Source organism: Pithys albifrons, chromosome 8 (genome assembly GCF_047495875.1).
Source record: "Pithys albifrons albifrons isolate INPA30051 chromosome 8, PitAlb_v1, whole genome shotgun sequence".
In the NCBI taxonomy this organism is placed as follows: Eukaryota; Metazoa; Chordata; class Aves; order Passeriformes; family Thamnophilidae; genus Pithys; species Pithys albifrons.
The window spans coordinates 28074519-28094919 of NC_092465.1; the positions used below are offsets into that span (position 1 = coordinate 28074519).

Below are 20401 nucleotides of genomic sequence, written 5' to 3' on the forward strand. Positions count from 1 at the left end.
ACCAGTAAAAATCCCCCAAATGAGTAGATCTGGTTGAGGAGGCGAAAACTGTAGTGGGTTATGAGGGCCCTGCAGCTTTCTGAGGTTTTCAGGGTGGAATTTGGCCCAGAGGGCAGTTTTACGGTCCCTAAATGCACATTTTAGAAATTTAACTTCTTTTTAGAAATGGACTGTTGATTGCAGGAGCAAGGTCAGCTTGCTAAAACACAGACCCAGCTTTCAGAACTGTAGCTGTGCTTATTTTGGTGTTCAAGACAAACAAAATGAAGGCCTAAGGAGATGAAGCTTTGCCCCTTTGAGCCAGGTGGCACCAGCTGAGGGAGCTCTGTGGCCACTGTACCTGCTGCCAGTGGAGCAGGGAACTGACTGACCTGTCAGTGGGAACAGTTGGCTTCAAGCTGGCAGAAAACATGAGCACCCTATTTAGACAGATATAGCAAATAAGATATGATGAAGGAAGGAAGCAAGCAAGAAAGAAGAAAATACAGCAAGGAAGCAAACCAAGAAATAAATAACTAATTCCCACCATCATGGCAGTGTAAATAAGCCTGGGGTAAAGTAAGCTGGTCTGAAACAAGGTATGAAGTTGAACAAGGGATAGAAGCAAAACACAGCAAAAGTAATTAGACTTCACCAGAGAAAAATATTTTTCACCATAAGTTTAATCTGAAGAGGAGGCAAAACAGTGACACCCATAGGTCATTTTTGTACCAGAAAAGTGTCCCTGTGCCATTCTGCATACTTGCATCATATTCCATAGGAACCACTCAGAATAAAAACAAATGTTTGCCAGTAAAAATGAAGCAAGCTAGATGACCCTCCTAAAGGAGCAGTAAATAATTTGCAGTTCAGTTCCTGCTGACAGTGAAGATTCTGGGCAGGAAAGCAGAGCAGCTGGCCAGTGTTTACTCACAGAAATGCCAGTGAGTACATATTACAGCCATGTGCTCCATATGCTTTACGAGCCTGTCTGGTAGCAGAACCCTGGAGATCTGTGCCAAAACTACAAATCTGCATCTCAGACGTATCTGAGCTTTGGGGATGTTTAAAATCTGAGGCCCCAAGAAATTTCATTGGAATTGGTGTTGCTTAACAACTATCTGGAAAAAGAAGTGAACAAGGTGGCAACATTTGAAGATGACAGAAGTTATTTAGATTAGTTGTGATAAGAAGTGACAGTGAGGAACTTCAGAGGGATCTGACAAAGCCAGAGGAATAGGCAGTTTGATAAGATACAAAGTTATTGTTGACAGCTCTAAGATAAATTAATTGAAGCTGCTCAGGAAAAGGATCCAGGCACTCACTAAGGACATATGCACTGAAAGCTTAAGCCAATGTGCAGCAACAACCCTCAAAGTTAATTAAATGTGAAGATCCATACAAAGGAGAGTAGGAGACTATCACAACATCAATGTATAAAGTAATGATACATCTTTGACTGTGCTCAGATCCAGCCAACCAATCCCAAAAGGTACAGTGGAAAAAATGGGATTTAAATGACTGTAAATATGAAGATAGTTCCAGATGAGGAGAGAGTGAGATTTGAGAGATTTTTATTAGAGAGACGAGTAATGTGTTGAAACAATAAGAGGATACAAATTTGTGTAGAGACAGATTTCCTTGCCACAAGATGTCATTGTTCACAAAAGCTGAATGTCTGCTTGCAGGCTCAGAAAATGGGATGAGGGGGTAGCTGAAAAAAGGCTTGGAGGCTGAGAGGGAGGTTGTTACATCTTCATCAAAGGCAGTTTTCTCCAAAGTTTTTGTCATATATGTAATAAATACGTATTAGTAAGCAATTTACACGGACCATACATAGTGGAAAATAACGCTTCCTCCTGCTTTAAGGCATACTGGTCTTCTAAGGAACTCACCATAACATTGCACAAATGGAGTCCTCCAGGATGCTGGCCCATGTACTGTGCTAGATCTGCGTGCTAAACAAAAGAGGAGAACTTGAGGCAAAGCTACTGGTGTAAAATGCTTCTACCCACAATGCCTCTCCTGCAAATGGAAAACATTGCAACCACTACAAAGGTGTCTCTTTCACCTCGGTGAGCATCTGATCTGATGCAGCACACAAGGATGTGCTTAAGTGCTGGGTCAAATCAGGGACCTGGCTGACCTGTTATCTCACCCCAGCAGTTTATGACCTCGAGTTCCTAGTTAATAGAATTCATACTTGTCCCTGAATTAATCATAAAACTGCAGTAAGAAGACATATCTTCTGTATTTCTCTTATAATTTCATGGATAGCTCTCAGCAGAAGCAACAAAAGGAGTAAGACTCATGTGGAGAATTTTATTGGCATCCTGCTCTCCCCAAGAGAACAACCCAGAGCTTGGTCATGGTGAGCCACTGGAGTCAGTGCCAAAACTGACCCCAGCTGCAATCTGAGCTCATATCATTATTTCCTATCTTGCTGTGGCTCAAGAACAGTACTTTTATTGTGTTGGCAAGGCAGAAATGGAAGTAAATAGTGTCTGCCACCCCAGTGGACACAAGATGTGGAATCATTTTTGCATACAGCTGTCGCATACACAAAAAGAAAAGAGTAAGGCTGTGTGGCTCAAAGGCAGGAGATCAAGAAAGAAAATCAATCACTAAAGGATTACAACTTGTTTCTTTGTAGATGTCTCATAATGCAGTAAATTCATTATGCAGCCACTCCCCAATGCTTCCCAGTACCAGCTCCACAGGAAGCTAGAAAAACATCAACTCACCATGTACTCAAAGACAAATGTCAGTGTCTCCATGGTGTGGATAATGTCATGAAGCAGTACAATGTTGGCATGTTTCAAACACTTGAGAAGAGAAGCTGGGAAAACACAAAAGGAAGATCAACTTAACCACTGCTGCTGGAAGTGGAAGGAGATAATGCAGAGAACAAGGCAGTGAAATTAAAAAATGGGGAGTAATAGTCCATACTTGGCAGTTCTGTAAGAAGTGGCAGCTACTTAGTCTGAAGGAGGAGGAAACATCAAGCAAGCATCAGTGCTCAAGGCTTGGCAGGAGCCCGTCCCTCTCTCAGAGGTAGGATCTTGCCTCTGTCAGAAATAGCAGCTCACAGTTTCCAAGTGTCATCTTCTAAGCTGAGAAGTAATTTCTTCAAGGTAAATGCTGAGAGGCAGGAGCTGGGAGCTCCCAGAGCCAGAGTGCAGCAGCCCCCAGCCTATCACTGGGCTTCTCATCCTTCTCCATCTACCTCCTAGCATGTGTCCCCAGCAGAGCCTTTAGGACAGAATTTTGGGAAAAGCTGAGTTTCTACCAATTTCCAGCTTCACAGTGACAGGGTGTAAAAATCTGCCAAAAAAAATCACTGTAGATATAAGATGAATTCTGAATTTAGTTCTGTGCATATTGGTTACTGTCTCTGGTTTAAAACTCTAAGAACACAGATGATGAAGGTTTTGAGTGACTTATTCACATTTATACAATGTTGGCACAATTTTTTCTTCAGCCTAACCATCTACAAACATTATTGCAACTGTGTGTCCCTGGTCCTTAGATCCTGACCTTCCTTTGCCAACCCTCAGCATATCCAGGGTGTGGTGATGGAGGGGGCAGTGCATGGAAGAGTCTCTGCCTCCATATAGACCACAGAGCACTGACTTATGCTAAGACAAAAGTTACAGCCTTCTGAGCCTTTCAGATGTGCATTGGGTTTGTCATGACAGAGCAGGCTCCAGCCAGCACACTCATGAAAGCATCTCAGCAGAAAATCTCAAAGTCTTTATGGGGAAGAGTGTGCAGGGCTCCATGATTTGCTGCCTTAGGTGTGAGACAACAGTTGCAGTAGCTCAGTACAGAGGAGGGCTGTGGGGAAGAGGTGGAGCTGGAATTGCTTTGCCTGTAGATTCCTGGCACTGCTGAAGAACTCCCCACCCAGCTGTTCAGACAGGAAACACAAACTGCATAGTCAGAAGCTCCAATGCTCAACAAAAACAGGTGTCCCTGACTCCAGATTTCACTTAAGCTTCTGACATGGCAGAATAGCTTCAGAGCTGTTCCAGACTCACCTTTATCTACTCATTAAAAACAAATTAGTTGATTGTCAAACCACACAGTCCCACAAATTTCATTCAGATAAGGTCTGGGCATACAATCTTATTTCTGCTGAATTAGCTGAAGCACACCATACAGAGCTTGGGCCAGCCGTGGGAGGCAGTATGAGGTTTGGTCACAATTAAAAGCTGCTTTTTTGTTTTTCAAACAATCTGAAAAAGTTATTTGAAGACTTTCATGCTGGCAAAGCAAATTTATACTGGATTAGCACTTTGCCTTTTGGGACCATAACAATTCCACCTGGTTCTAAAAGTCCTACTGCCAGAGATAAACTGGGTGGCACAGCTGTGGCCCAAGCCTATGCCAGTACTGAGAGACAACTGAGCTGTAAGGGGTGCCTGACTCAGCACAATTACTGGAAAGAGCACAAACTGTAAATGAAATCTTGCACAGAGCTTGGTGCTGCTGCAGCTAAACTGCCTCTATTACTTATGCTAGTCCTTTTAGCTAACCCCAATATGCTTCTAGTGCACACCAGTATGAACCTTAAACATGCTCCTAATTGCCTATGAACCTAGTTAAGATACTCTGGTTAGAGCTCATCAGCTGCAGAGAGGCTGGCTCTGATACCTCAAAAATCCCGTATGACCAGAGCTATTGCTCCAGAGGGTCCACACTAATATAGAGAATTCAGGCCTCTGGGAACTGCACCCCACTTGGTTGCTTCTACAACCCCCTGCTGGGGTGTCAGGTGCTACTGCCAGGACTGAGTTTTAAACGTATTTTTGTCTCTGTGGGGCTTCCTGGGGTGAAGTGTCTCTTTGTCAGGGCAGCGCATTCCTTCGGGGTAGCAGAGAATGTGCCGCGTTAATAAATCTTGTGCTTTGTTTTTGCTACTGACTTACATTGTAAATTTGAGGTGTCAGATGCTGAAAAGTTCAGCAGTACACAAAAGACCTATTTAGAGTAAAGCTTCATAGGATCACCCTTGTTTTCTCCCATAATGAATGAAGTTAAGACTCTCAGCCTGTCCAGCAGAGCATGTTAAAGGGGTGCTGATCTTTAGCGCATCTTTAGTTCAATGTAGATAAAGCTTTTAGGGCTTATTTTACTGGTGGGCTACAAGTGTAAATGCAGAGCAAAAGTACCACAGTGAATGAGTGTACAGGAAACACGCAGGTGTGTAAAGAGGCATATTTAAGGTATCTCTCTGCTTTTACCCAGAATTGGACTAAGGATTTTGTAAACTTTGTCTTAATCACATTATTGTAAACCTGGAGTGGATTCAGTGACCTCTCATTATTCTGAGTTGACTTGTACGAGCATTCTGTGCTAGGGCTGCTCTGTGAAAGCTGGCACATCTGGTCCCTGGCTTTCCATTCCCGTGGTGACAAGATCAACCCTACTTTTGAACTGCAGTAAGAAGTAAAAACCAACATATGTGTGAGGTATTACATTGATAGCTTTCTCTAATGCCAGGCAACAGGCCTGCACAAAGGTAGTGTATTTCTGTGTAAGGAAGAATCCAGATTATGACCCTCTTGGGATTGTACATTAGATGAAAATATAAACTGAATCAACCAGGAAGTTTGTGAACTTGGTCTGTAGGGACATGTAAATACATTCAGCCAAAATCAGGCACTTAAGCGAAAGCATTTCTTTCTCAGACAAACTGAGAAAGTTGCAGACATTTTGCCCAGTGCTCTACAAAGTCAACTGATAGAAAAAATTTCTCATTGGGCTGAAATGGTAAATATTATTAAACACCAGTATCACTGAAAATATTTCTCTTCAGCCTGGGATCTGTCATGCTCCAGGTATCAGCCAAGAAACTGTCACAGTTGTGATAACAGCAAGCTCAGATCCTGGTGCAAAGGGCACTTTAGTCCACACCTGCTCAATGTAAAAGCAGCAAAAGCTACATTTTCTAGTGGAAGTGAGAATGCAACCAGGAAGCAGGCGGCACCAGGAGGTGTAAGAGGGCCCTTATACTGCTAGAAGGGCCGTGCTCTGGCTGCAGCTGGCACTTGCCTTATCCCAAGTGTGGATGCATCTGTCACAAGGGAATACACCAGAGGTACCTGCTCTTTCCATCACATGCCTACCCAGCCTAGCACAAAGACCTCCTTCGTGAGGAAATAAGGAAACCAGGAGTTCTGGGAGAAGGATACTGAGAAGGCAAGAAAGGACCAAGAGGGCATCACATGGAGCTTTTTCAGGTTAAAACAAATTCTCTTCAAGGATGATGTTCCTCAATGTCTTACCTTCCCGAATGGCTGTAAAAGGCACTCCCTCCTCTTCCTCCAGCCTGATCACTTTCAATGCCACCAACTGGCCATTGATCCTGCCAGGTCACAGTAGAAGGTTACACAAAGAACCTCAGTGCTTGGCATGACAAAATTAACAGTCTCCTGGAGTGCTACACACTTACCTAAGCAAAATTTCCAGGGCTCACTCATCAACCCAGACCAAGCTTAGTGGGGAATCACAAACCCCCACCATGTTGGTTCCATGAGCAGTGAGCTGGGAGCTGGCCCACCTGCCTGGAGTAGTGACTGGGGATTGCTGGAGCACGGCTTTGAGCAGTTCTCCCACTCTGCTCTCTCACGGCTCTCCTGCCCCAGTGTGATGGCAGCATGGCCTCACCCCCAATTTTTCCATCATTCAGAGATCCCTCACTTCAAGGAATACCTTTGGTCCCTCCCTGGTACATCCAGGCAATATTCTGACACATTGCTGTGGACCAAAGTGTCTTTGTGCAGCCTCCACGGCGGTAGCAGAGCAGTTCCCTGAAAAATTGGGATGGGGCTTTGGAAATATCCTGGTTAAAGGCAAAGCTGGACTTTTTGTTTACCTTTACCTCCTGTAAGAGGTGTTTTCAGCAGGCACTGGGAAGGCAGTAATGCTCACCTGCTGATGCCCTTGTACACAGTTGCACAGGATCCCTCACGCAGCTTCTCTAGATGCACATAGGATGTGGCAGCTCCGAATACGATTCCTTGTCTCTGCTTCATGAAGAAATTGGTATGTTTTAGATTTCTGGGTAGAACAAGAAGCTACTATCAGTTCATTCTGTAATCAGTAAAACTGATTCCTGGCTGGAATAATCATAAGATGAAACACCTCCTGTCTGGCTCTATCGATGCTGCACACTCACCCATTTGAACCTCTCCACAACATCGTGTTCCTGGGAAGGATCAGTGTAACTCCAAGGCCTCTGTGTCCTGCACTTCCAGCTCTGGAGGGTGTGGAGCTGCAGGGGCTGCAGTGAGGGTAGAAAAAGGGTTTCTCTGGTTACATCTGACAGCTGGCATAGGAAAAGTGACAAAAACAAAGGTGACTGACAAATCAATATTTTACTGGTGTGATTCTTTTATTTCTCCTTGAGTGCACCGTATTTGAGCATTTTACATCATTTTCATCTCTGCCTCCACCAGTCATAGATCTCCTCAGCTCCGTCTGCAAGGGGAGCAACTGCCCATGTATTCCTGGGTTAGTAAATGGTAGCACTCACTCAGAACACACAAAGATAAACCTGCCTTAACTTCAGAGAATGCTTCTACCCGTATCATTCTAAAGGCATGTTATTTCTCCTTACCCTTGATTTATTCATCTCTTGATAACAAGCTGTTAGGGCAGGGGCTGCAAACCAAGTGCACGAGTGAAATTTCAGAAAGTTTACATTTATGAATTCTTCTACTCCTTAACCCCCCAGCCCCTTCCTTGCCACTGTATAATTTACACAGCCTGTTAATTTGGCCCATACAGCATAGCACTGCTGTACACTATACAGCTATAAACCAGGTAGCAATGAATGGCAGGCAGGCTGCAGGCTTCTCCTGAGCAGCTATGTTGAATGGGTGTCTGCATTATTATCTGACTCATATACAACAGAGGATTTGTAATCTATGGCATGCTGCCTCCTCCAGAACTGTAGGCTCTTGGCTCCCTCCCTGTTTTACATTGGCACAGAGCTCGCTGGAGTGCAATCTGTTCTCCCTGTCCATCACATGAAAGGCATTTATTGTCATCTGAGTTACGGTTTCTTCTTTCAGTAGCTGCACAAGCCTGAAGCTGCAAAGTTTGATGCTGTCTGGTTAGGAGCAAATGTGACTATTTTTCACTCCCATAGGTGGAAGAACCCAGGCTTAACCTATCTCAGTGCAGAAGTATCATGGTGTGATGTTAAATACCTCTGCTGTAGTCACTGTTTCCGTGTGCTGAAGGCCTTGGACATGTTGGGAACCCCTTCTCTCAGAACAGCAGCTGCAGCATCCTGGTCTGACAGCACTTACACACAGCATGTCTCCCATGTTGTCCTGTTTCAATTAAAACGTATCTCTTTTTTGCTCCTTCGCTCCTCCTCGTCCCTCTGTGCCTGTAATAACAGTTCATATGACTCGCATGAGGTCTCTGCCTCAAGCAATCTTGTGATTTCTGCAGTTTTTCTTTGAAAGTCCAAATTCACTACTAGAATAGCTTCATTGATTTCAGCCTTCCAAAAATAGCCAGCGTTTTTTCATACCTGAAGATAGAGAATTATACAATAAAACCAAACCTTCTGCTTTTACATGTTTCTTTCAGTTAAGCAACACTCTGTGTAATATGTTGGATAAAGAAGAGACAGGTTTCACACAGGAACAGCCCCTGAGTTCCCTCCAGGCCTACTGCAGTTACTATTCCAGGTTTCAGGCTTTAGCTGTTGGCTCTAAGTTGAGCTCTGCGAGCAGTGTGGCTGAGCTGTGCTTTCTGCAGGAGCTGCACAGTAATTGTCCTTGCTTTGGCATTTACATCAGCGTGGGGACCGGCCTGTACCCTTTGTCGAAAGGATGCCATAAGTTGCAGCTGATAGAAAATAGTCTTTTCCACATGTCAAAATAGCCAGAGCAAACTGATGAATCCACTGCAAAATAGATTTCATCAATTACGTACTGAGCAAGGAACACAGTGCTGGATGTGGAGACAGAATTCCTCTTCCTTCAGTCCCCCATGAGTAGAACTTTCTGTGCAGCTTCCTAGGACTAACACCCAACCCACACAGAGAAAATGCTGACAAGGGCAAGGGAGTAGGCATTATACTGTGGTGGTTTTATGCTGACCCCTTAGGTCCTTCAATTTTCAATTGAATGCCTCATGTGAAATATTCTCTTTCCTTCACTGTTTTGATGTCTAAGAATAACACTCTTTCCTTGAGCAAAAGGGGTTTTTTAAGCAAAAATGTCCTGGGAAGGCAGGAACAATTTCTGTACCTTGTTGCAGCTCAATCACCCAGCCTTTGCATGGCAGAAAGGAGCTAACATACCTGAAAAGCTTGATTTCTTTCACATAATTTTCCTTTGCACTTCGCAGCTAGCTGTAATTTGCTAAATAGCTATCATCATGGACTTTGATCTTCTCTTTATTTTCCACATATTCCTTGAGCCATCATTATATAGCAGGAATTTGGATGTGCTGTCCAGACATGAGAAAGGTTGTCTAGATGCAACACACTCAGTAACAAGCTGGTTATGCAAGCATCATTTGTACACGTGTACGAAGTCTGCTATTCTGGAAAACATTTTTTATTGTTATGACCAAATAATACTTGCATTTTAAAAGAATGGAAAGATAAACATACAAAAAATAGACAATATAAAGTATACCTATTTATTAATTTGAAGATTATCAGTTTTAATCTTGGGTGCATTTTGTGTCAGGAAGTAGAGGGGAAATGCTCTGTTATGAAGAGAAGTCATCCAACTTTTGCCAGTTAGCAAGAGCTGATAAATGAAGAAACCATGGTGTGTGTATATATATATATAGTGTTTATACCCATATAGGTGTGTATAGGTATGTAGTGTGTGTATACACATATAGATGTGTGTATATATATATAGTGTGTATATACACATATAGGTGTGTATAAGTATATAGAATCATAGAATGAGTTGGGTTGGAATAGACCTCCGAGATCATCAAGTCCAGCCCTTGGTCCAACTCCAGTCCCTTTACCAGATTATGGCACTCAATACCACATCCAATCTCAGTTTAAAAACCTCCAGGGATGGGGAATCCACCACCTTTCTGGGCAGCCCATTCCAATGCCTGATTACTCTCTCTGCAAAGAATTTTTTTCTGATCTCCAGCTTAAATTTCCCCTGGCAGAGCTTGAGCCCGTGCCCCCTTGTCCTATTGCTGAGTGCCTGGGAGAAGAGACCAACCCCCACCTGGCCACAACTTCCCTTCAGGTGTGTATGTACACAGAGTGTATATACACACATAGGTGTGTGTATATATATATATGTATATAGCGCGTATATACCCATGAAGGTGTGTGCATATACACACACACACACACACACACACATATATATATGTGTAGTGTATATACCCATACAGGGGTGTGTGTGTGTGTATATATATGTGTATATATATCTAGTGTGTGTATATATATCCATACAGGTGTGTATAAGTATGTAGTGTGTATATACACATATAGATGTGTATATGTATACAACATGTATATACACATATAGGTGTTTTTACGTTTATGTATTTTAATGCTATTCAGTGAAATTTATGCGTGTAGAAAAACATCCATAGCTCTGTGTGTGCTTTGCACAAACACGTGCACACACCTGTGCCGGCACACGGGTGTGCTTTGCACAAACACGTGCACACACCTGTGCCGACACACCTGTTCAGAGCAGGCGTGCCCCGGGGGGAGGCGCTGGTTCGGCCCCGCAGGATGCGCCGCTGCGGGCTCTGCCTTTTTTGTCCCGGGCAGGGACCCGTCGCCGTCCCCGCCCCGTGCGCGCCCCCGCGTGAGTCAGCTGTGCGCGGGGCGGCGCCGAGCGGAGCCCGGACAGGTGCGGGAGCGGGAGGGACACGGGGAGCGGGACGGGACGGGACAGGACAGGACAGCGGCACCGGAACAGCGGGACAGCCCAGCCCGACAGCCCAGCCCCGCGGCGCCCGCACCGGAGCGGCGGGACGGACGCGGGACAGGCCGTGCGGGAGAGGCTGAGGAGCGGCGCCCACAGAGCCCCGCGGGGCTGGTACGGCACACGGGCCGAGGGGCTAAAGGTCTCCTCCCCCGCGCTGGGGAGAAACCTCTGAACTGTAAATATCGTGCCCTTCGTCTCTTTTTCGTTTAAAACTCCTCTCCCTTTGCATATCCTGGTTTCTCAGGAGGAAACGCAGTTCCAGCTTTTGGAGCGCATTGAGCGGTGGTCGCGGCGTGGCTGCGGTGCCACGTGCAGGTGGCTGTCACTGTCACGGTCACTGTCACAGCCCGGCTCCCCCGGAACGGCAGCGCTCGGTGGGGCACCGGGGAGCCCCCGCAGCGGGGGTGGGTGGGTGGTCGGTGCTTCATCACGGCTGTTGTGGGACAATAACTACCCATTCTCAAAGTCTTTCTGTTTCGGCAGAATTAATTGCCTTCAGAAGGGGAAGCACCTGGGAATGTGCTAAATTAGGGTGTAATTTCAAAGCGAGAAGACGCAGAAGGAGCTTCTGAAATTTTTGAGTCTCTTATATAAGAGTTTAGCAAATTTTAAGTTACTAGTTGCGTGCTGTAGCAGATGTTTTTCATCAGCGTTCTTTGAGATGATACCCGGCCCTTTTGTGTTGTCCTTGGGGTTTTTTTAATCTTTTTTTTTCTCGACTCCTTTACTGTTGTATTTTGTCTGCTACCATCCTGCATTCACTGCAACTGGCATTAAAAGCTTTGAGTCCTCATCTGAAGGGATCGCTGCTCTCTTTTAGTAGCAAGTTGTTTTGTTTTGTTCTGAGCTGATCTTAATCACAAAACCTTAAAAGCAGCAGTCAGACCTAGTTAGTGCTGACCAAAACACAGAGGCTTCTGGAACTGGTAATGCATTATGTGTCAGCCCCAGTCAGCAACAGTAAATGATGTGTGTGGGCCAGACTGGTCTTGACAGTTGGGTTTTGTATAAGGAAGCTTGAAACAGGTAATGCCTATGAGAAACATGCAGTCTTGGTCCTGTAAGTTATTGCTAGTTATGATGCAACAACTTGATTAAAAACATATTTGGCAGTGTGTAAGTAAACACGTCTGAAAGCTGTAGAAGTATTTGCAATGTTTATTAACAGTAGCAGGTAAATAAGCACATGAGGCTCGTGGGAGTTTCAGTATTTCTGAAAGTCAGGGCCGGACCAGTTGTTGCTGTTCAGCATTGAATGTAAGGTTACTTTCATATCTGTGATGCTTATTTAGAAATGGTCACTGAAGAGCACAGTCCTGTAGTCAGGAGAGCAATGGTTGCTCCTCGTTATTCCCAGCCCCTGCAGTGGTTACAGTGTGGCACTGTTTGATTTCTGCAGAATTTTCATTGTCCTTCTATTCCGTGAGGGGAAAATATGACATCAGTGTCATGCCAGTGACCATCTGTCTGTAGCACAAATACATTTCATAATTGGCACTGTTTGGCACTCCTTGCTGTTTTCCTCTTGCAGTGTTGAAGCAAAAAATGTAGAAAGTAAAAGAATGGGCAGAGCAGCGAAGGTGCTGGTGTCACACTGAGCTTCCACACCTCGAGTGTGTGTTGTTTCTGGCTGGTCACCTCTTCTGTTGTTGTATCTAATAACAATTTGGATGCTCTTGGTGGAAAAGAAATGATGTATCTGTAATGCTATAATTATATAACTGTGAAAATCAACAAGGAAAATTACATATTTCTACTGGGATCAAGCAACTTTCTATTACAATTACTTTGCTTCATTTGTAGCTCTGGTGAAGCAACTTGATTTTGCATTGGCTGTAAAATGGAAATAATGTTGTGCTGTCCTAGGAATGAATGAAAACTTGAACTGAACTTGAAAGTGATTTTAAAACGCTTTAAAGATGTCTCGTATGTGGAAAAAACTCCCAGTTTGACTATTATTTTTCCATATGTGCATAAGTACTTAGCAATGCAACCATAAGTGTGAGCTTTTGTAAAGGAAAGAAAATCTATCACCGTCATCATATCACTCAATTTCTAGTTCACCACTATTGTAGGTTTCTTACTTAGTAATTAGATAAATTGTTTTTCAGTTTGGCCTTGAAGAGAGATCTTGCAAAACAGCTGATCCAGATGCCTGGCTTGGACTTTATTTTGTTATAGTCAGAAGGTTTTGTGACAGTTACAGTAGATTTATTTTGTGCAGTTGAAGATCAAGAAAAAGAAAACAATTCTTTGAGTCCTTAAAAAAATCCATAAATTGTAGAAGTCATGAGTTTTAAGCCTCAATTCCTAGATCTTAAATAACTATGTGCAATAGAAATTATATAATTGGTGATACTTTGTTGACTCTGTAACAGCTTCCAGCTCTTGGTCTGATTCACTGATCCACTGGGTGTTTTTATGTGAAGCAGGAGTTCTTCACAGAGGAGAGTGCCAGCATTTTCCAGAGAATGAATTGCAGGGTTAGGTGGTTTTGAGTAGGCTAAAGAAAACCACAAATGTACTTACTCTGAGCAAGAACACATCACAAAGTTAAGGTTCCAAAAATGCACTTCCCTTTTCCTTTGATGTTTCCTTGACACCTCTGTTAGTGAGGCATTGCTTGACAGTTCTCTTACATTTGTGAGACTTCCTCTGTTAATAATTTAAAAGTTAACTTTTACAATTGTAGGGGATTTTTTGCTTTTGTAGTTGAGGGAGACAGACATGTCTTAAAAGGAGTATCTTTCAGGTGACAAATGTTTCTGTTCCTAGAAAGTATGTTCTGTTTTTACTTTTTTTTTTTAGACCAAGGTGCATAAGACTTATCTCAATACTATTCTATCAAATTAATTTGATTCCATATTTTCATGACTCTTTATCTCTTTGTGGTCTTTTCTTTGCCAGTCCTGAAGTCTGAATCACCATTTTTAGTGTCCTGTATTTGAAAAACTGGAAATGTTTGCTATGCTGTGTTGCTGTTTCTGTCTGTAAAGGTCTGCTTGGTAATTCATTATTCAGAGCCTTCTGGTGGACGTGTTGGAGTTTTTTGTTAGTTATTTTAATTATTTATCAACTTGATGATTGCTCTTTCCAAGTGTACACTGAAACTTCTGTATGAGAGTTACAGGTTTCCATGTATTGTCTCTTGTGATCAAGACTGGCCCTATTCTGTTTCTATTTACTGTGTGTAAGAGCTTCAAACTACTCATTCTGGGTCTTTTCTTGGAGATGTATTGTCTTAAAAGGGTTATATTAACTAATTTATTATCTGGTTTTGTTACAGTGGATACCAGACAGCAACTATAATAAAGCAAAAGGTCTAAAGCATTTATGACACTTACTTTTTTAATAAATATGATCACACACATGCATTAATGGAATTAAAATTTTTCATATTTCATCAAGTAAGGCAGTAGATCAAGGAAAATTGCAGTTCTTTTAATATTAAAAAAGCCAAAGGGATTATAAGAAACAAAGATTAACTGTAGCTTTGTTTTATTGCAAGAAAAGTAATATGAAGGTATTTTGATGGATATGGAAAAGTGTGAGGATGAACTTACAATATTCAAAATGTGAAAAAATAAAATCATAACTAGAGCAATCCCTTTTTTTTCTCCTATCTTCCATGGTTGTCTCATACCTTCACAGGTTCTCTGCTGCCAGTTTGCAGGAAAAATGTTTTGAACTCCTTCTTGGCTTTCTGCATTTCTGCCCAGGCTTTGACAGAACTGCACCTTTAGAGGGTGGCCTGTGCTTTGGTTCAGGAGCATAGTTACAAATTCAACTCCTGATAATTTTCTGCTCATGCAAATCTGTTTACCTTAAACTTTGTCAAGCACAGAATTCTGTTTCATTTTAGACTGAAAATGGATCAATTTGGTGTTTCTTGAGTGGTATAATGAGAATTATATAGAGTTTGATGTAAATTTCTGCCTTTGAACTAGGCTTTGTTCATTCTGTCCTTACAATAGACCCATTGTGAGATGAGTAGGTAGGACAATTCAGGCTGTTTCGCTTTTGTCTGCCAACTCAGTGTGAGTGAACTAAGTATAAATAGTTCAGCCATCCCAGTGGTGTGGAAGTACTTGTTTACCTAACACAGGATCTAAAGCTTTGCACCAGTTTTTTTTGGTTGTTTTTTTTTTTTTAACATTATTTGCACTAAATAACTGTTTTTTATGTTTTTCAGTTTGTGAAAATCATATTGTTCCTTTTGCAAGAGGAACGACCTGGTGGTGATGGAGTGCTGCCACTGACAGATGGACTCACAGGAAAGAAGGTGAGAACGAGCAGCTTGGTGCAACTGCAGAGGCTCCTTGAGAAATGCCAGCTCGGGATCATCCCAGAAAATTAAGTGATGTCAGCCTACTCTTTATGTAACTTACGCCAAATGGGAGAAGATCACCTTAGCTACAGTTTCAGTTATGTCTGGAACAGTAAATTTACTACAAAAGCAACTTAGTTGTAGGTTGATTGTTGGAACTGTGAAGGCACAGCCATAGGCTAACACCTTGAAAGTAACAATTGCAGGTGGACAGTAACTCACATCTGTTGCCTGCACAGGTGAATTTTGATTCCGCATCAGTAGCCCTGCACTAGACTGTTATTCCCCTCCTTGTTTCTTCCACTAAGATTCCTGGCAGAGGTCAGATGTTTTTATAATAAATCCTGTATTGTGAATATCCAAATTTGTCTTGCACTGTTTGCTGAAGACTTACTAAATGGATAGAAGCCCAAACAGCAGGACTGCATTTAATGCACAGTATGTTGATAAAATCTCACTATATTATTGTGTTGTGTTCCTTGGTGTACTTTGCCCATCTGAGTAAAATCTGTATTTATAGTTTAGGTTAAATGTCCTAATATTGATGCTGGATTTTTTACCTTTTTTCCCCTGGCCTATATATTACTTGATAAGTTCCTTTTAGATTTGCTTCTACTCTAGACACAAGTCCTTTGTCTTTAAAATGCAAGATGGAGTCTGCATTTTAATTCTGTGTTTGTTTTTTGGATTAAATTCTTTACCTGTACTTTAGAAGAGTTCTTCACCTTTTTTGATTTCCTTTCGTTCCTTTCATTCCTTGTAGAAAAAAGAATAGATCTTGGGGATGGCCTCAGGACCTGACAGAGATAATTTCATCTTTTAGTTATTATCATCTTGAATGTTTCAGATGCAGATGATGAACAATATTTTTACACAAAGTTAGCAAAATTTGTAGTTTAAAAGAATGCATAGTCTGCCTAAATAGAGCCACTTGTGTAGGTTGTCCCCAGTGCAGCTTATCAGAGTAGGTTTTTCTGGGTTTGATTCAGGTTTGGAGGATGTTTTATTTCTTGTGCTGTCTCTTCTAGACAAAGGCTGCCATTCCATCAAAGCTTTTCTTGCTGTCTTATATATTTATAAACTTCAGAAGTTCATGCCAAGCTACAAGAATTGATTTATGCAGGAAGTAAATTACTTGACTTTTGGCAAATAAGGAGCTAAACGTACTTTTCCCTGCAGAGTATATAACAATCTATTCTCTATGAAATTTTAAATCAATTTAAAGATGACTCTTAATTTTACTTGTAATGCTGTCAGTGTGTATTGATGCTTAAAATGACTTTCTGTGTTTAAGTCAAAGGGTTCCACAAATTGTTAAAACTGTGGGCTTATGTCAAAGTTCTGAGGAATTTCCTTGTGCTGAGTTGGAGAAGTTGCTGACTGAGCATTCAAACCAGAGTGTGTTGAAGTGTCAAACCAGCTTTGGAGAGTTCCAGTCACTCCTCCAAACCAGATATTTGCTTTGTGTTTTGGAATTTTTTTCATGGTTCAATTGATTTGAATCTGAGAAACTCATTAAGAATTAAAAAAGGAAAAAACCCCCAAACAATCAAAACCTCATTTTTATCTCTAAAGGTAGAAACAGAAATATGTACAGGATGAGCCCTTACAGGTATAATGTTTGGAAGACAGTGTGGATGGGAGCAATTGGTACATAGTAAAGTACAAATTAAAAAAAAAAGCTAATGGTTTCAAATAGAAGATACTTGTTTGTTTACATTTAAATAACATTTAATTTATAATTTAATAATATTGATATTAATTTAAACATGCTGACTTCATGAAAGTAAAATTAATGCCTGAACTACTAAGCCTTTCCTACATATGTGAAAAGCAAACTGTGCATTACTGAACCACAGAAAGCTTCATGCTTATTGTGTTCCAACTTCCCCCAATCTTTGTAGCTCAGAAGAGGCAGAAGGAGCCAAAGAGAGAGGCCTGGTCTATGTCTGGAAGGCTGGTTCCTGCTCTGTAACTCCAGAAAGGCTTCCAGGCCTCAGTGGCAAGACTGTATTACAGGCAGCCCTTGGAATACATCATGGGTTACTTTTAACAGAAGGTAAGAAACATCTTAATTGTAAAGATCTGGGGCAATAACAATCTTCAGCTATTGTCAAGTTCTCTTTTAGATGTTCTTTTTATTCCATCTGTGTCTCATACACAACTTCTACGTGGATGGATTTTTAACTTAGCCGGTATTTCCTTCTTAGTTATAAATTATTTCTATTTCAACACAATTTTGGATGCATAGATTCTTCTTTCATACTGTTATTTTTTTCTCTTAAAAATGACTCTGGATTTTACTCTTTAAAGATGGTAACGTGATTTGACCCATGTTAACTCAAAATGACATTTCTTGTGAAGTTTTTCATTCAAAAAAAACCCCAATACAACAGGAGATTGTCTTGATCTGTGAGAGCTTTGGCTTGTCTGCCTCTAGAAAAGTGTGTATTAGACAGTTTTGGTTTTTGAGCAGTTTGAGTCTGTGAATCAAGGTATTTCTAAAAGCCAGTCCTTTAAGTGTTTACATAACTTGGTCCTTACTTGTACTGATCAGTGGGCATACAGTTGTAATGACTCGGCTGGAAGTTGCTTCTTTGATTTTTCTTTGGTATTTTGGAGGAAAGTTTCCAGGTTATTGCTGAGCCTGCTGTAAGTACCTCTCCTCTGCTGGAACTGTTATGCCTCCAGTGGTTTTTTTTAAAGAACATTTTTCTTCCATAATTCAAGAAGACTTTTTGCATGTGTGTTCTTACCCCATGAGGATTGTTGTTTGTGGATATGATTTACCATTTTTCTATCACTGTGGAGACAACTGTTAATTTTAAAAATTAACACCCCTTCTCCCCCTGAGGGGGCAATCCCGTTTTAGTGCAGGTGGCAAACAGTAGTTTGGTAAAATGATCTGTTTGGGAAGATGAGCTCTGTACTTTGTCATGCTCTTCATGCACATTTATATGTCCTTAATATGTTGTATATTCTTAGAATAGAAGCAATGAATAAATACACTTAACTTGACTATAGTGGAATTTTTAGGAGAAAATCTTTACTTATTTCAACAGTGCATGCATGCACAGGGTAATGTTAACATGAGATGTAGAACTTTGCAGCAATCAGAACAACCAGCAGTCTTAGTGTATCAATAGCCAGTTTTGCCGAGTGTGGAGTAAGCTGTTTATGTGAAGTGTCTTCAAATTTTTGTGTTGGTTTAGCAATTGCTTTTACACTCATCCTAGGATTTGGTTTTTTCCCCTTCCAGGTGGAGAGGTCTACAGTTTTGGAAAACTGCCCTGGAGACCAGGACTGGAGGAGTCGTGTGTTAACAGTCCTATCTTAGAAAACACTTTGCTTGGCCATCATGTTATTACAGTGGCAGCTGGCAGCTTCCACAGCGGTGCCGTGACAGACGGCGGTGTGGTGTACATGTGGGGCAACAATTCTGCTGGCCAGTGTGCAGTTGCTAACCAGCCGTGTGTGCCAGAGCCACAGCTCGTCAGTATTTGTGACTCTGAAACAAGCCCTCTGATATCAGTGAGGATTTTGCAGCTGGCATGTGGGGAGGAACACACACTGGCACTATCTCTGAGCAGGGAGATATGGGCCTGGGGGACGGGCTGCCAGCTCGGTCTCATAACAACAACTTTCCCAGTGACAAAGCCACAGAAGGTGGAGCACCTGTCAGGACGTGTGGTGCTCCAGATTGCTTGTGGAGCCTACCACAGCCTGGCTCTGGTACAGTGTCTCCCTGTGCAGGAAATGAAGCCTATCCCAGAGAGATGCAATCACTGCAGTCAGCCTCTTATTACCATGACAGACAAGGAAGATCATGTGATCATTTCAGATAGTCACTGCTGCCCACTGGGTGTGGCACTGTCTGATAACGCACCAGAAAACCACGTCTTCTGTCCCTCATCAGAGACCCTGGAAGGAAAAAGTGTAATAGGTGCCCAAAGTGACAACTGTCAGAAACCACTTGTGGAAGAACACAGGCTTGTTGGTTTAGAATCTGGTGGGCCAAGTGTGCTTTCCAGCAATGATGGACAGGAAAGTAGTGAAGTTTCTAGTCCTGGAAATATTCTGTTCCCAGACAAAAAAGAAGTGAAAGAGTACTTGATCGGTTTGTCAGATCACTCATTAAGTGAGAGCCTGGATAAAAACATCTGTACAGAACCTGAACAGGTTGGTACCTAATAACTTGCCCATAATTTCTATGACTCCTCTTGTGTATGTGTGACAATGTTCCTCTTTTAAGAAGTGTAATGTAACTTTGCTGGGTTTATAGTTTCCAAGCGAACAAATCCCTCACAAATCTGTCTAATTTCTCAATCAGTTAAAAATTCTAGATGGCAAGTAAAGGTTGTTAAACATGTTGACCAAAAGACTTCTAATGTTAATAATGTAGGGGTGGCATAAACTTATAAACAGGCCTGGGAAATGTGTAAGCGCTACTCTGTAGCGTGGAAAATGGTTCAACAACACTGTCTTGATGCTGTAGCAGAACAGGCAAGTTCTCCTATCTTAGTAAGCATCAGAAAATGCTTGACATAAAGGTTCAAGAGCCATTTGTAGCTCCCTTACAAAATACTCTGTTTTCTGGGGTTTTTTGAGAGGGAAAAAAACCAGAGAAAGAAATATAATTAGGAGTAAAGGGAAGAAGATAAAACCCAAAAGCTACTAGGCAGAAAAGTAATCCAAAATCTTGCAGTGCAGTCCCTACCTAACTACTGTCCTGTGAGGAAACCTGCTACTCTGTGGCCTCATATGCAAAATTGACAGTGGAATATCTGAGAATTTCTTTTGTCATTTCAAGTGTTGTGTAGAAATCGATTGCTTCTTTTTTTTATATTACACTAAGAAATTTTTCACAGTGATTCTGAGAGATAAAATTCACAGTACCTAATGAATAATTAATTTTTTATCTACTCTGATTGCAACAAAAAATAAGTAGTTTTAAAACCTGCGCAGTAACTTGGTGATTTAGCAAGTTATGTTTCCTTACTCTGAGGAAAATTTATTTCAGAGAAATGAAGATTGTGTGCTTTTTGCTAATACAAATGCATTCTGGCGTTTGTGGGCTCCTCAAACTCTTGCAAGAACTCCCACCATTGGGAGATGATTGAAACATATAATTTCATGCTCTCTT

At 41.8% G+C, this 20401-nt stretch overlaps 2 protein-coding genes across 5 annotated transcripts in view; one reads left to right on the top strand and one right to left on the bottom strand.

Annotated features, from left to right (window-relative positions):
• Window positions 1–8309, bottom strand: part of CDK15 (cyclin dependent kinase 15) — a 34742-nt gene extending 26433 nt beyond the window's left edge. The window contains exons 1-6 of the mRNA XM_071562177.1: window positions 8199–8309; window positions 7163–7312; window positions 6916–7013; window positions 6270–6349; window positions 2724–2818; window positions 1875–1937 (exon numbers count right to left, since the gene is read on the bottom strand). Of these exons, the coding sequence (XP_071418278.1) occupies window positions 1875–1937; window positions 2724–2818; window positions 6270–6349; window positions 6916–7013; window positions 7163–7312; window positions 8199–8309 (597 nt within the window). The remainder of the gene's footprint in view (window positions 1–1874; window positions 1938–2723; window positions 2819–6269; window positions 6350–6915; window positions 7014–7162; window positions 7313–8198) is intronic.
• A 2479-nt stretch (window positions 8310–10788) lies between these two features.
• ALS2 (alsin Rho guanine nucleotide exchange factor ALS2) overlaps window positions 10789–20401 on the top strand; it is a 38060-nt gene continuing 28447 nt past the window's right edge. For 2 of the 4 annotated variants that reach the window (XM_071561661.1, XM_071561664.1), the window contains exons 1-4: window positions 10789–10853; window positions 15124–15213; window positions 17163–17317; window positions 18518–19437. In XM_071561661.1, the coding sequence (XP_071417762.1) occupies window positions 15194–15213; window positions 17163–17317; window positions 18518–19437 (1095 nt within the window). In that variant the 5' untranslated portion in view covers window positions 10789–10853; window positions 15124–15193. Of the gene's footprint in view, window positions 10854–10873; window positions 11107–15123; window positions 15214–17162; window positions 17318–18517; window positions 19438–20401 lie in introns of those variants that run through there. The other 2 variants (XM_071561662.1, XM_071561663.1) reach the window with 2 other exon arrangements.